Source organism: Anopheles coluzzii, chromosome 2 (assembly GCF_943734685.1).
Source record: "Anopheles coluzzii chromosome 2, AcolN3, whole genome shotgun sequence".
NCBI lineage: Eukaryota > Metazoa > Arthropoda > Insecta > Diptera > Culicidae > Anopheles > Anopheles coluzzii.
The window spans coordinates 118,925,332-118,941,450 of NC_064670.1; the positions used below are offsets into that span (position 1 = coordinate 118,925,332).

A 16,119-nucleotide genomic window follows, 5' to 3' on the forward strand; every position below is an offset into this window, starting at 1 on the left:
TTTTTTAAACATGCTCACCATGGGCATCGAGCACTACGATCAACCGCATGCAGTATTTTTCGTGCTGGAGGTCAGCAATGCCTTCTTCACGACCGTGTTCGGGCTGGAAGCGATCGTGAAGATCGTTGGTTTGCGCTACCACTACTTCACGGTGCCGTGGAACGTGTTCGACTTTCTGCTCGTGCTGGCATCGATCTTCGGCATTCTGATGGAAGACATCATGATCGATTTGCCCATCTCGCCCACGTTACTTCGGGTGGTGCGGGTGTTCCGTATAGGCCGAATATTGCGCTTGATTAAGGTGAGCTAAGCAACAAGTGATCCCTTCAGTTAACGTCAAATAAATCCTTGTTCGATTCCTTTCCAGGCTGCAAAAGGCATCCGTAAGCTGCTGTTTGCGCTGGTCGTGTCGCTGCCGGCACTGTTCAACATTGGCGCACTGCTGGCACTGATCACGTTCATCTACGCCATCATCGGGATGTCGCTGTTTGGGCACGTAAGGCAGCAGGGCGCCCTGGATGATATGGTCAACTTTGAAACGTTCGGGCGCAGCATGCAGCTCCTGTTTCGGCTGATGACATCGGCTGGGTGGAACGATGTGCTAGAGTCGCTCATGATACAACCGCCGGACTGTGAGCTGGCGCTCGATTTCTCCATCAACGGTGACTGTGGCCATCCGCTGCTGGCGATCACCTACTTCACCAGCTTCATCATCATCAGCTACATGATCGTGATCAACATGTACATCGCCATCATTCTGGAGAACTTCAACCAGGCCCACCAGGAGGAGGAGATTGGCATCGTGGAGGACGATCTGGAGATGTTCTACATCCGCTGGTCGAAGTACGACCCGCACGCAGGCCAGTTCATACACTTCAATCAGCTGTCGGACTTTATTGCGTCTCTGGATCCACCGCTTGGCATCCCGAAACCGAACACGGTCGCGCTGGTGTCGTTCAATCTGCCCATTTCCAAGGGGAACAAGATCCACTGTCTGGACATACTGCACGCGCTGGTGAAGCATGTGCTGGGGCACGTGGAGGAGACAGACAACTTCAAGCAGCTACAAGACCAGATGGACCAGAAGTTCAAAAAGCAGTTCCCAACGCGAAAGGAGCTGGAGATTGTGTCGTCGACGCGCATCTGGAAGCGACAGGAGAAGGCGGCCAAAACGATACAGACCGCTTGGAAGGACTACCTGAGGTATGGTGTTGTCTTGCTCGTAGTTGTTGCTTTGTAGGCTAGAAATTCAATTTTCCATTGACTTTTTAGGATGAAGCGTGAACGGGAACGCTCCCCAATGTCACTGGACGAAGAAAACACACAAACTTCCAGCCCGGGCGGATGGCAGAGCAAACTGTCCGCGCTGAACTTCCTGCATCTGCAGGTGCATCGCCGCGGTACGGCCACATCAAGCCGTGCCTCGTCGCGAAAGTCGTCCCGAGCTTCCGATGCGTCCGATTTGAGCGAGCTGGCTGGGCCGTGGCTTAATCTTCCATTGATGCTGGTGTCCGGTACGAGCGACATGGTGAAGGATGTTAAGCAGCAGCATGCGAACGGACTAGAGCTGAAGTAGGTTTTCGGAGTATTATTGGAGTCTGAAAGAGCAGTAACTCTATTTCCAATTTTCCTCAGGGACGCTTCGGACGTGAAGGGACAGCGGCGCCGATCGTTCTACAACTTCCCGTTCTTCCTGCGGCACCAGGACGCCGTCGAGGAAACGTCTACCTCATCGCCGCAGCCACAGAAGCGGCCACTGAAGGACAGCGACACGAACCTGTCGCTCACCACGTCCCTCGAGAAGGTGCCAGTGCCGCCCCCGGCGACACCGAAGTCGAAGCGTGCCACAAGCTTTGTGAAGAAAAAGCCACCCCTGGAGCGTGGCTTTTCCGCCCAGAGTGCATTGCGTCTGAACCGCAATGCGGTCGTGCGTGAGTATTGGAGCAGGGGAATTTCAATATTGGACAACTTTGACTGACTTTGTGTTGCCTTCTAGCGGATGATACACTGTCCACATCGGCAGCGGACGTGAGTATACTCGTGACGGAACCGTCGCCCGATGTACCGACCGTACCGGCACCGGGCGAGACGACGCTTGTCCACGTGCTGGTGCACAGGGAGAGCGAGGAATATCAGTCCGAGCTGGACGAGAAAGGTAAGCCGATGGCAGTTCCGATTACACGTTTTGGTTTGGATGTGCTTTCCTGCCATCACCGTTTGATTTTGATTTTACGCTCTGACTACACCCAAACACCACTAGCAGCTATGTTTCGTTGAGTGCGACCACCATTACACACCCAACTTCGTTAAGTAGCCGCTCACTCTGAACACCAAACACCCAAAGTCTGAAGAGACGAACCTCCCGAAAAGATGCACCTCTCTGTGTTTGCTGTAAATGTGTTTTTTTCTTTCTTTTTTTGTGTCTTTCTATGTTCTTCTCTCTTCTCGCGCCCCACCTTCTCCCATGTGTGTGTGTCTCTCTGTATGTGTGTGTGTGTTTGTTGTATGCGTTGTTGTTGTGCGTTTGCTTCTTTGACCATCATCACCTTCCCCTCGATGGACGGATCAACCAACGAAGGCGAACCCAAGGTCAAAGAACCGCGCGATCCATCCCGTGCGAGTGACATCAAACTTTCACCCGGCACGAACGTTGACTATCAAATTCTAGGTGGACTGGAGGGTGCGCCCCGGCCCGTCGTGACGATCTGCGTCGAAAGTCCGATGGAGTCGCCGGATCAGGATGGTGGTGGTGCTACTGCTTCTGCTGCTACCACAGGGGCAGTCGCAATCCCCATCGATCCGGAACCGATCGATGTGAATCTGCCGCGTGATACGAGCAACATTTTCTACGACTACGAGGAACAGTCTGGGCCGGCCGTTCAAACGGTGCCCGCTGGAGAGGCACCGAACGTTGAGAACAGCGCGGTGACGGTGGAGATTGCGAACGAATTGGCGGAGTGTAAGGCGGGTCGCCGCTCACCGGGCTCACCGGGCGATCGCCATGAGCAGCCGTCCGACCGGCCCGAAGCAGACCTACCGGCACAGTCAAGCTGACGACCATCGGAGCAAACAATGGGCGATGAGCACGCGGCGGACGACAGTTGACAATCTACTTTCTGAGTAAGTTTCATCCTTGCCCACTTCATCGTACAACTCTCCAACAAAGAAAAAAAAACAGCCATTGCAGCAGCTGCTGCTGTTTGGGCAACGTTTGTCTAATCTCTTGTTTTTAGCCTGAAATAGCGTGTGAAGTTCGGAGTACGGTTTGGTGAAGTTGACAGAGATATGATAGGGTTAGTAATAGCAAGACATCTAACCAAATACTAGGTCGCTTGTACATTATGCATTAACCAAAGATTCCTTCCTATTCCGGTAGAACTCCTAGAATACCCAACTGGTTCTCCCCCGTACGATTAAGAGGCATCAGAGGCTCACTAGAGTATTTAAGGATTCACGTTAAAAATAACACCTGTACAGCTAGTGATATTTGGGATGGAGATATAACAGAGGGGGCAGAAATAAGGAAAGAGCGAAACCAACAGTGCGGTTAGACCAACATTTCCACTAAGTGTGTTTACCGTCAGTTCCATTTCACTCTTGCTTCTGAACACTATTTTCTTACTAACAAGACACATTCACAAAATCTGTCTCTTATTCTTGTTACTAAAATCGTTACACTTCTTGCATATCAGTTTTGTGATTAGTAGAGAGTACCCGTGATGGATCGACGACGAACCCCCGCGTCCCAGCATGGCTGATCGTGGGGAGTTGTTGATTACCCCAAAAAGGAAAAAAGGAAACACTTTCATACATGAGTATATATTTTTTTACCTTCAAGTTGTGCATTTAGTACGTAAGTAGAAACGTTTTGAAATTACGACTGCCTGACGAATAGGAATGTTTGGAACTGTTTGCTCCAGCGATGGAGCGTTGTAGGAAGAACGATAAAGGGAAAAGGTATTTTGTTACTGGATGGCTCTATTGCAACTCAAAGATCTCAAATAATCTCAAACCGGTGGATGGAAGATGAAGGAATGAAAAGCTGAACTATGGTTACGTTTTCACTCTCAAAGCTCAGATATTTACCCGTTCTTTGAGTTTTACTTTACCTCATGCAATAGTGTCTGTGGTGTAAAGAAGGCATGTAGTAGTACGGTACAGTACATCGTGACCGGGCAGATTGGCAGATGTTTCGACGCAGATGACTGCGTGAGTAACAAAAAAAAGTGAGAAAACATATGAATCGAATTTAACGTAGTATTTCCTCCTCGCCCCCCCCCCCCCCCCCCAATTACTAATGGTAGTGAAATCGGATAGCCACATTTCACCAGTTGATTTGATTGCTGCACAACCTTAGCTCCCATTACATTGAAGATGAAGATCACTGATGGCAGCAGAGTGGTAAAGTGCATGTTCTAATCGTTTTGTACAAATGAAGTAATGTGAATATCAAAAGTAAAATCAATGAGAGTATAACACTGTTCCTGACTGCACACAAACAACCAATGGGTTGTGGAGGGGGTTCACTTAGGTACACGGGGTGAGAGTTTGTTTTCAGTGCTCCAACTTGTTCCTCTGAATGTTGTTCCTTCCCGCCCTACACCACTGTCTGTACAGTATGCAGTATATGCTTCTCGAGTAGGATTAGCCCACATTATAACAGGGGAAGGCTCCAAAGCCCCCCCCCCCCCCCTCCTCTCCACGTTCCCAATTTAGTGTTGTAAGGATGATACTTGTTGATAGGATAGTTTTGGAAAAACAATTAAAACAAGGAACGTCTGGTCTCTGGTCCCGTGTTCGAGACGTGTGCCGCTAAACGGCGCACGATCGTCACGGGAGGATGCCCTAAAAACCAACTCCTTACATTGTATACAAAAACGCTCAGTCAGATTACGGCTGTTTAATGAAAAGTTAATTTAATTTGCCCTATCGCGCAACCCCCATAACATTCACGGCCATTATTCCGTGCGCGCGTGAGTGTTGTTAAAGCGGGGCTTGCGCATAGCGGTTAGAAGAGGAGAGCGGAGTAAGGTAAATACGCTTATATGAAAAAAAAAAGAAAGGAAACGGTAGACATGGAAGGTGTTACTAGTGTTTAATAGTATAGTGTTTCGTCACGTATGTCAAAGTTAGGAACGCGCTCCACTAAATAGGAACATTTGAAAATGCATGCTCATAATATTCAACCAAACTCCGGTGAGGGAGCGGCAGAAATACTAGACACGACGGGCACGAGAGCAATACATCTCCAAATCGCAGCTTCCAAACGTAATGGTTAAGGTACATATAACGAAATGAAATGAGTAACTTAAGAAAAACAAAGCGTACACACGAAAAGGAATGAACAATTCAATGAAAAATGTTCATAACAACAAAAAAAAAACAAACAAGAAAACATATAGATAAAAGTTAAATCCGCCACATTTATTAACCACGTTACTCACACGTTATTAAACAAGCAACACATGAAGAAAAAAAACCCACACATATGTAGAGTATAATCGTGAACGTAAGCTTAAATAAGAAAACCCAACAGAAACACTCCATTGCAATAAAAGTTAAATGAAGCGCAACGAGAAAGCAGAGAAAAAGAAAAACAAAGCAACGTTAAAATGAGATGTAAAAATGAGAATGATAAAACGTATATAAAAAGGTATATTAGGATAAGACACAACATTTAAAATCGTGTTACAAAACGAAGAAACCCAAACTAAACAACAAACCAGACAAGTAAAACACAATAATCAACCAGTAATTGTTGCAGATGTTAACGACAACGGATATGAAGAAGAAAAAAACAAGAAAAAAATATTTAAAAAAAACATCTCGTTCAACTTAGTCGCAGATAAAAAAAACAAATAACGGTTGTTGATTTAGTTCTAACTAACAGAGTAAACAGATATAGAATGTAAAGGGAGATCGACATAAAATTAAAAAAAAATATTTATCTCCCCCCCCCCCTCCCCCTCTCTCCTCCCACTGAATCAATTTCCTTTTCCACCGATTCGGTTGACGAAGTTAAGTTGAGTTTTGTCTTTTCAGTTCACTGATTACGCTTTTGTCCCGGTCGATCGTTGTTTTTCAGGAGACGTTACGGCGATACGAGTTGACAAAGCGATTAAGAGTTATACACCAAAAAAAAAGAAGACAACAAAGAAATCTTATACTAAATCGAGATTGTGTGTTTGTACATATAGGAAAACTGTTTGCGAAAAGAATGTTATTCACACTTCACATATTTAAAATGCTCTTATTCCACCCAAACCAGCAAACGCCAGAGTACGAATGGAAGGCTAGCTTATTGTTCATTGGAGCTTTTGCAGTAACCCATTGGGCTTTTTTTGAATTTATAAATCTACTGCAGTTAATGCTAATAATAGTTAATTTTGTTATGATCCTCACTGCCCGCATTATTACGAGCTGGGCCGGTAATACATAAAAAAACTGGATCAAACTGACGCCAAATCCATACACCAGATCACACCGTAAATAGAGCAACGAAGCAATATATGACAATAGTAAACAGTAACCGGTGGCGGTACTGACCACCACTGCACATCTTCCCAAAACGCAAATGGCTTTGATAGGTGATTATCTACTTTTCTCGAGCCGGCAACCCGGCTATGTACGTTGTTGTTGTCGTGTCCACACAACGCATTAACCAATCAAAACTGATCGTGACTTGCTGCTGCTGCTGCATCACTTCTACCAGTCGAGATGTAACCTCATTTGGCGTACCACCACCAGATGATATGCCGGTAGCATCTTTACCATAGCAAAGGTTGATTGCCTTCAATTGGTTTCCCTTCCCAGCAAGCCCAGTTCCCGGTGTTGTTCACCAGCTAGTGAAAGGTGTGCATGTAGGGAACACTGTCATGCGAAATCGCAAACGCAAACGTTTGACCATCGTTTTCGGACAAAATGGGCAAACATTCAAGATGTGTCTGTATGATTTTTGATAAGTGTGTCGCGCGCGATCTTTGGTTGCGAAAATGGTACCCCCGTTTTAAGGTTTGAAGCCTCTTGCATGATCACGATCGTATCAAATAAGCTGATTTGCAAATGTGGCCTAAAATGTGGACAAAATCCTTGGCATGTGCTCGGCAAAATTATTTCAAAACTGAATGATTCTGAATTATTAAATACATTTCTAATCTGCAAAGGTACGTAATTATCTACCTGCACAACACCTCAGCTGTAAATATACATATAAATTGCTTGCGTTTTCATTAAAAGTAATAATAAAACAGTTTTGTCATAGTTTTTGAGCTAACAAAATGTCAATTAATTGTTCTTCTACTACTTGATTCTGCTTCTATTGGAGCAGAAAAGCAAACGCATCATCAAAGATTCTTGCCCCATGTTATCTGCAGCTAATAGATGGCAATGACACGAACACGCAAACGCATTGTGATTTGCGTCAATACATACGCTTCAAAAATAGCAAATAGTTAAGGAAAGTTAATATAACAAAAAAATGCCATTAATTAATAATTCGCTAGTAGGGGTTCTCGCTAGTGTTTCAAATGGTGTATAGATGTTAAGCGAATTTCTCGTGATAGAGAACCGCGCCTAGTGTAAATGCTGTGGGTGAGTGAGCAGCACAAAGGTTAAAACGATACACAATCGGAATAAAGCCATATTAAAAATGGTAACCACCAATCGGTGGAAAACTTCTCAAGGGGATGTTTGTTTTGTTTTGTTTTGTTCTGGTCCTTTCGCTTGTTATGTATTTTTATACATTTTTTAACGCCAGAATTTAACGAACGCACGATAAAGACGTGTGATATTAAAATAGAGACATAAATAAGAAATCATGAAACAAAACCGAACAAACGTTCCGGTTTGGCTGAATTGCTCACAGCAATTTTATCAACGATCTTCCCGATCTTCGGCAGATGTAAATGGCTTTGGAAAGGAAGTAAAACTAGGATACAGTTTGGGTTTAGATTTAGTCATGGTAATTTACACGTTATTTACTACAAATAACTTTGAGCTTGGCTTTCCGTTTTGCATTCTCAAGTAAAAGCAAAATATGTAACCAATCATATATAAAAAAAGAATATAAAAAAACAGCAACAACCATGTGATGGTATCGCACAAAAAAGAAACTTTTAACAATCTTCTACTGCTCCCGCCCCCGTTATGTAACAATCAGAACATGGAATCAGAACCCAGAGAGAACAACGTTAAGTGCAAACTTTTTGCTTTCTTTTCTACGAAACACTTACCAACACACTCTTCTTGTGGCAACGCAGGTTAACGCACAATGCAAAACACACACAAAGTTCACCAATAACAACAACAACAACAACGGCAAAATACCACTGGCAAAAGCGTGTAAACCAACCACACGAGCAAACAAAACACAATAAGCTAAAAAAACAGCATTAATAATACGCATATAAAAATAGTAAAAAAAAAAACACACAGTAGATAATAGAAGGTATTTAACAGGCGGCAAACATTTAAGATGGTAAGATGGTAAATTAAAGCTGAACCCCCCCAATAATAAGCCCATAAAGCGGAAACATTGTAGAAAGTTAGTTAGAATTTTGTTAAATTATATATAAATGTAAGCCCAGTGTAGAACCAACAAAAAAAAAAAAAACAAAAACAAGGACATGTCACATTGCAATGTGGTAGAAAAGAAGGTAAGAAAACAACAACAACAAAAATGACGAAAAGAAACCAAACAACACAATATAGCAAAAGTAAGTTAAATGGATCTGTTTAAGGAAAAGAGAGCGAAAAAAACGAACAAAAAAAACGAGACAAACCAAGAGCAAAACAAAACGAATAACAAATGAAACGAAGACAAATTATTGAAATTTATAGAAAAAAAAACAGATTTGAAAGGTTGTGTAATTATTTAGAAAGATACCAAAAACTATATATATATACTTATACATATACATATACAAAATATGCAAAATTTGCAAACAACAGCAACAAATTGAACGGAACACACAACACACACACACAACACAGAAAGCAAGCAAAAAGGAGGAAAACAAAACAATGCTATAAATATGGAGCATTTGGAGGGGCAAGGGCTCAACGAAAAAAGAGAGAAAAGTACGAAAAAAGTGGTTAATCGTTGGAGTCAGATGTTTGGAGGATCACTGAAAAAAAAACAACAAACAAACAAACGTGGCTAAAAATATCAAGAAAAAAAAATTGTACATATAGGACAAAACCAAAAAACCAAGAGTAATAAAACCTGAAACATTAAAAAGATATAATGAAACAACGTACTTCATTCGTCGTGTCGATCATTTCCCGCGGGCAAAGAAAAGTCGTAATTCGAAAAGGAAAGTGTTTCCTGTTGATAAAAAATGCACTGTTTTTATTTCTTTATCAGCACACAGCGTCACGATTGTGTTGTGAGTTGTCTGCTTGGTCGGGAAAACACAGCCCTGTCTGTTCATTCATCCCTGACCTAGACCGTTGGATCTACGGCCCTGCTGCATGGTAAATATTTACACCGACACACGCCAAAGGGCTCGTCGACCAGCGGCACGACGAGATGCGTATACTTTTCGCGCATTGCACACTCGCGCAATTAACCCCTCAGTAGCCCCTCACTGTAAGGGCTACAGCAAGGGGTACTGGCGAGGTGAGTACGGCAGTTGCGTTCTATGCTTAATTATAGAGCGTAGTACGTCACGGATCGTGTGGCCGGGCACAGCAAAAAAAAAATAGAACACGCACCAGATGGAAAACAACAGATCTGTGCGCGGAACTAGCGGAACGCTCAAACGCGCTATTGTTTGCGCATTGCGCGTGAGTTTATCGCGGCATTGCTTTGCGAAGGAAAAACAAAGCCTACTCTCTTTCAGCGACTTATTGTTTCAGGCATAAGAGCACAAATGCTTTTGCGGAAGTAGCATTTTCACCGGAAACGACCACAAATATCACAGAAATCATGTCGCTCGTTCCAGACAGGTTGTGTCGGTGTTTGAGAATTAGACAAAAAACCGCTTCAGTATATGCCATATCAGCCGATTCGTTACATCGATATCTAATTACCACATTACAAGCTCTGTTTCTTAATTGCCTGGGTGCAGAACGAATGATAAATTATAGACGAGCAAGCGTGTGTGTGCTGCAGCAGTAAGACTTATCACGATGACAAGACAAGAACGATAGCAGTGAATGTTTCTTTTCAAAACTTACTGTAATGACTAATTGTAAAGAGGAGAGAAGAAAAAATGCAACATTTAAAGGTGTAAATTTTATCATAAAAATATGTCTTCTCGTCTCTTTTATTTTCTGAATTAGATTTACTTGGCGAAGAATGGATCTCTTCTCCTCTTAAATGCGAACACACTACTCAGAACCCTTTCCTTCCTTTTTTTGAATCACTTTTTTTTCTTGGACATCCTTCTCGTCGTCGTTATGGGTGGATCCGTTCGCTCGAACAAGAGGATTCGTCCAGGATGGATAGTGTGCGATCTGTAGCGCCACACCCGGCTTTCTGACGCTACTTTACGCTCCCGGGAAGAGAGAGAGAGCGTCTTTCGGTCACTCGTTCTCCCCCCTTTACTCGGTGGCATCGCCCTTATCAACCGCGAACGGCTCGCTGACCGGCAGCGAACCGGAATCGGCAATCTCGACATCGTTCGTCGGACGATCGCGCCCATCGGTGGCGGTGCTTTCGATCTTGCGCACCACGTTCATGCCCTCCAGCACCTTGCCGAACACGACGTGACGCCCGTCCAGCCAGCTCGTCTGCTTGACCGTGATGAAGAACTGCGAACCGTTCGTGTCCTTGCCGGCGTTCGCCATCGACAGCCAGCCGGCACCGTAGTGCTTCAGCTTGAAGTTCTCGTCGGCGAAGCGCTCGCCGTAGATCGATCGCCCGCCGGTGCCGTCTCCCTTGGTGAAGTCACCGCCCTGGATCATGAAGTCGCGGATCACCCGGTGGAACTTGCTGCCCTTGTAGCTATTGGGGGAGGTGGGAGATGGGAAGAAACAGTGAGGATTGGTTCGGTCGGTTACGTTGGTGTAAAGGCGCGTGTGGGGAAAAGATTGAGAACTAATTTATGCACGAATTAATCATGCATAACCTCAGTGGAGCGGAAGTATAAGATTCAATAAAGAAAAATGACCCCGTGGGAGGCATAAATAGTGGAAGGCAAAGGCACGGAAGAAGAAGAGCAAGTGAAATACCATTCAACGAAAGGAGAAAGCATAATGGAGAGAACACAACAGACTCCATCCACCACGCCTCAATCCGGTTATGGTTTCATCGCCTGCTACGATCATCATTGCCGTTAACCTTACTTTCAATTGCTTCATGCAGTGGAATTGAAACGACGATACCAGCTGGCTTGGGAATTATCGCTCAATTACAAGTCCGTGGGAGGGTTTTTATGCGGATGCTAAATGAATTATGGAAATTTTACGCTCTATGCAACTTACCCTTCTCCTTTGGTGGTCTTCTCGGCCAGCTCCTTGAAGTTGCGGGCAGTCTTCGGTACAGTGCCACCGAACAGACCAATCACGATGCGTCCCTCCGGCTTGCCACCGATCGTGATATCGAAGTAGACCTGGAAAGAGGCGAAACAAAACGAAAAAATCCCATTTATTGTCACATGTTTATAGCATTAGTACTGTGATTGAAACGGATTGTGTTTGAATAACCGACCACCATCCCAAAGAAAAAACGCGCGTGTACGCGTGCTTCTCTCCTATTGCAGAAGGACACGTAAGCATTCGTATGCCAAACCCTCCCCCAACCCCTTCGCTCTATCACCATTCAGCTTCTGATGCTGGCGGGTGATGTGGAAGATGCGTTTCGTAATGCTGATAAGGCAGTGCAAGCACCAACAACAGCAGCAGCACACGCATAAAAAGACGCTGAACATAGTGCTGTTTTTGTACAATTATGCTACAAAAAAACGGAAAGACAAAGCAGCTGATGGATGATGCGGCGATGTGCCGGTTGTTGACCTTCGTTCGCTGCCGTCATTGTAAGCTTACCTTATCCGTCACTTTCGGGCCTTCTCCGGATGCCAGCGCACCGGCAATCAGCACACTCAACACAACGAACAGTTTCATGTTGCTGCAATACTTTTCGGGAAACAGTAGAAACGAACACTTTACGATAGTAAATTGGAGAAGAACTTTTTTCTTTCGACTGACGCCGCCGCTCGATACACAACACGTCCGTTCCGTTGGCGTGTGTAAAAAATTATGAGAATTTGACAGAAGCGGCAGATGGCTTACGGGTACAAACCTTCGCCAGCTGAGAAACCCTCTCCAGCAAACGCAATGCTGGTTTCTCTTTCTTTCTCGGGTGGGCAGAGCGAGCGTAGAAAGAGAAGGGTCTCTACGGATGTTGAGCTATCTCAGTTGCGCTGTACGGTTGAGCGCTAGAGTGAATGGGAAAGGCACTATAAATGGATTTTGATATATCGATCTCTTTCTTTACGCTGTATGCATTATGGGCGAAAATAATTTACAATAAATTAAAATTATTTATTTAATCAGTAGGAAATTATACTAATTCCAACCAAAAAAAAATGAAAATAAAGCAGATTGATTTACATTTTAGTGAAGTCATTTAGAACATAATTTAATGTTGAGAAACATATGCTAAATGCATTTCAAAGTGTCAAAAGACAAGCTTTCCTATAGGTCACTTGCATTAATAATCCCAAACAGGTTCCAAACATTTTGAATCAGCATCAACAATTAAATATTACGATTCACAATCGCTATTTGCAAGGGCGAAAGGGCGTATAATTTTTTTTAATAGATACGATTGTTGGGTTTTTTTTACCAAAACAGAATAGCCCTCTGTGCAAAGTCTTTTATCCGACAGTGCTGCCCTCTATGAACATTAGTTGAGCTTTCCTAAAGCTTTTGTAACGCGTTCTTCTATTTTATTGGAATTTGATGTAGGGAACGATTCGTTTACGTTTAACAATAAAGCAATTAATATTCTTTTTTTATTTCTTATCTTAATTCTATGTCACTAGCCCTTGTGAGCATTGTCTCTTTCGTCAGTGAGGGAAACCGATGCTTTAAAGATGGTCCATGCGATCAACTGCTCCTTTTAAATCTATTGCCTTCACCTTCACCTTCGCCCATTGATAGCAATAAAACAAGTATAAGATCTACAAATTTATGTTCGACAATCAACGCTCAAACGATTCCCTTCCCCGTGCTTAGTAGCAAACGGGTGAAAAAGGGCGATACTAAGCATTTGCTCTTCCTAACCTTTTGCCCCATTATGACAGACCCTTCGTGGGCAGTAGGCTTCGTAGGAACTGGTGACCTTGAAACCGGCCTCATCACACCTTTCTGTCGGCTGTGCTTTGCGAGGGAGCATAATTTGCCAATAAAATAATTCACCAGATTGACCTGAGGGAGGGATTATTTATCGCACACTGCTGCCCAAAGGCTTCCCGCATCTTCGTAACTGTCTTGAACTCACCCACGAAATGATTCGGAGTTAGATTTGTTTGGCCGTCTCCTTCGATCGATCGCTCTCCATCGCTCTCGTCTTGCGGAATCGGTGGAGAAATATGTTTCGAGCGCTGGATATGGGAGGTCAACATTGCCGACGGTTGACATCATAGTTGCGACGCGCCAGACGGGACGCCACAGCTAAGGCGCTGTCGAACCGTTGGACCTATCGAAATGCTTCTCCGATTATCGTACCTCATCCTCATTTGCATATGTTTTGTTTTGTCGTGTCGGGAACTGACCCTTCTGCACTGCCGGCTCCAGGTTCATTCATCTCTTCCCATGTGAGCATCCCGTCGTTTGGGCTGCGGTGCGTTTCAGCAGCTTTTCAGCCCTTGCTAACACCGATCGTGAAAGTGTTTTTTGAAGCTTCTCTATGCGCCACGTGAAGAACGATTCGTTTCGTATTGTCAAGGTCAGCTGACGTAACAGTTTAACCGCTAATTTTCGTTGTTGATTTATTGAAAGCACATTCAAAAAAACACATTCAAATAATGCTATAACAGCGGCAAGCAGATTAGACTTTCATACATACAAATTCCCCTGATGGCTTCTCGGCCACTTTAAATCACCACTTTAAACAAATTGGACGCACAAAAACAGCAATTCCCATCTCAAAAATGGAATCCACCCACATTGGGTCGGTGATCCTCATTGAATGCTGCTACTGCTGATCTGCTTACCCACAAATTGGTTGGGGCGCCGTAAAAGGTGCAGCCTAACACACAAACAGAAACACTCTACGTGAGGCACGCCACGAACCTGATCTAGTAGCTTGGGTGATCTCGTCCCTTGGCGTATGATTAGTAAACAAGCAAGTTGCCCATAGGGGTGTGAGGGGTGTAGAAGCAGCAGCCGCCTAGAGCTCGCGCAATTAAATGTGCTTCTTGCGTCAAAAACAAAAACAAAAACCCTAAAACGCCCGTTTGATGCAAACAAAAATAGAAACATCAAAAAATGGTTTAAAAATAAAGCAGCGTTGCCCTATCGGTTGTCCCTTCGAATGGGGCTGCGAGGGGCGAAGGTGTTGAAGGCTGATAAGATCATTACGGTTGCGGTTACGGTTGCGGTGGTGGAATTTCCAAATCTAAAATCTTTCGATCGCGCTTCGGAATATTACAACCAAGTCAGCCGCCCGTTTCTGACGATCCGTTTTGGATGATCGCGACTGATGATGTCTGTTTAGTCAGCATACATAGTTTATATTCCATCGCGCACGGACGGCTGGATAGGTTCAGCGAGATTTGCATACACGCCGATAAACAACAACCATATGTGTGTGTGTGTGCCTGTGTGTCCGTGTTGCACATTTGTTCGGGGGCAGCATAATGATCGGCGATCGTGTCGAGCGCACCACGGTGTCGTCTAATGGAAGTCCATATATTTTGTTCGCTGATTCAGCGCTTAAAGGCAACCCTTTTGCAACAAGGGCCGAGATGATAACGAGATGACTAACGCGCGAGATTACGCCATCCAGGCAGATCGAAAAATGCGATCGATGATCGGATTGGGACGGTTTTTTTCTTTCTTTGGGGCTTTTACCGAGAAGAATCTTGCCAATGTTTGCCTTCGGTTTACGGATATGCAAGAATTCCGCGACCGTAAACATTGCGTAAAACCGGTAGACGTGACGCCATGCTTACGAGCCCCATCGGCATCACTGGCACTCTTTGTTTGACTCCAGCGCTTCGCGCGAGGATTTGGCAAATTTTGCACAAATAAGCAGTGACGGCTGCATGGCCGGTGCCAGAAAACAAAAGCACAGTTCAAATTAGCCTTTTTCTTCTATTGGTTGTGTACGGTCCGAAAATAGAACCTCGCCGTCGTCGTCGACAAGTGGTGTCACGGTCACTCGAGCAGGGCAAGAGTGGTTCACGCATCCAGTTACACCGGGCCGGGAATGCCGGGTGAACAAATTAAGAGATGAGACAGGCATTTACACACGCAAACTCTTGAAAAGCGATCTGTTCCAAGTGGCCAAGTGGGTAAACAGAACCGTTCCACTTAGGGGAATTCCTTTCCGAAATGCTTCCGGGTGTGAGTGTGTGATTGTTTTTAGGGCTAAAAATAGTGATTCTGGAATTATTCCAAACATTCTGGCAATTATTGACATGAGATGGACAGTGCTTGTATTTGGAAGCGTATCCGGCTGATGGGTTCAAGAGTTTGGGATTTAAAATTAATTTTGGTGGATTTTTGTTTCCCCCCATTCCTTCACATGCTCATCTCTTCAGCTCTCTCTCGCTCAGTCAGTACTATCGCTAAAGCACAACGTGAACGTGACAAACTGCGACACATTACTGCGTGAGCCGTGAAGCATTAGGGATTAGCTTAATGAGCACGCACCGATAATTTATGGCCCCATCTTCTTCATCGTCACCGGGATCGAGTGGATACTTTTCTCCAATCAAGCCGGTGACGGACGGTAATTGTGTGTGTGTGTGTGGAGACGCCTGGTTTTGGCCGGCAGATGAGATGTTCGCACCTTGCAAAGGGTTAAGCAAGTTAGCATACTTTGATAGGGATGAGTTCTTAACAAAGGCTGTGACAATTAATCGCTTTCATAAGTCATTCTTCATGTGGTACATATAAGGTAAAGTTTTAATTACTGTTTTTCTAACTACGATTATTCTACCTACT

General features: G+C 44.4%; 3 protein-coding genes across 7 annotated transcripts in view; 1 reads left to right on the plus strand and 2 right to left on the minus strand.

The window, feature by feature from the left end:
• The window catches only part of LOC120952673 (sodium channel protein 60E), a 116,774-nt gene extending 113,030 nt beyond the window's left edge, over nucleotides 1-3,744 (plus strand). For all 5 annotated transcript variants that reach the window (XM_040372125.2, XM_040372127.2, XM_040372126.2 and 2 more), the window contains 6 exons: nucleotides 1-301; nucleotides 368-1,203; nucleotides 1,273-1,572; nucleotides 1,636-1,931; nucleotides 1,997-2,155; nucleotides 2,579-3,744. The exon at nucleotides 1-301 is cut by the window's left edge and continues 27 nt beyond it. In XM_040372125.2, coding sequence (XP_040228059.2) covers nucleotides 1-301; nucleotides 368-1,203; nucleotides 1,273-1,572; nucleotides 1,636-1,931; nucleotides 1,997-2,155; nucleotides 2,579-3,054 — 2,368 coding nt within the window. In that variant the 3' untranslated portion in view covers nucleotides 3,055-3,744. The remainder of the gene's footprint in view (nucleotides 302-367; nucleotides 1,204-1,272; nucleotides 1,573-1,635; nucleotides 1,932-1,996; nucleotides 2,156-2,578) is intronic.
• LOC120947909 (probable beta-hexosaminidase fdl) overlaps nucleotides 1-16,119 on the minus strand; it is a 359,113-nt gene that overhangs the window by 173,040 nt on the left and 169,954 nt on the right. The window lies entirely within an intron of this gene.
• LOC120950716 (peptidyl-prolyl cis-trans isomerase 5) lies at nucleotides 10,233-12,210 on the minus strand. Its single transcript, XM_040368972.2, has 3 exons — nucleotides 11,989-12,210; nucleotides 11,428-11,555; nucleotides 10,233-10,948 (listed from the first exon to the last, which is right to left on the minus strand). Exons 1-3 carry the CDS (start codon nucleotides 12,064-12,066, stop codon nucleotides 10,546-10,548), a joined length of 609 nt encoding a protein of 202 aa, XP_040224906.2. The 5' UTR covers nucleotides 12,067-12,210; the 3' UTR covers nucleotides 10,233-10,545.

Bases quoted from the DNA above. Each gene is read 5' to 3' on its own strand.
- LOC120950716 (XM_040368972.2), bottom strand. From the start codon at position 12,066: ATGAAACTGTTCGTTGTGTTGAGTGTGCTGATTGCCGGTGCGCTGGCA. The intron at 11,556-11,988 runs GTAAGCTTACAA...GCCTCTTTCCAG, and splicing joins GCCCGAAAGTGACGGATAAG to GTCTACTTCGATATCACGAT. The intron at 10,949-11,427 runs GTAAGTTGCATA...CTCCCCCAATAG, and splicing joins AAGACCACCAAAGGAGAAGG to CTACAAGGGCAGCAAGTTCC.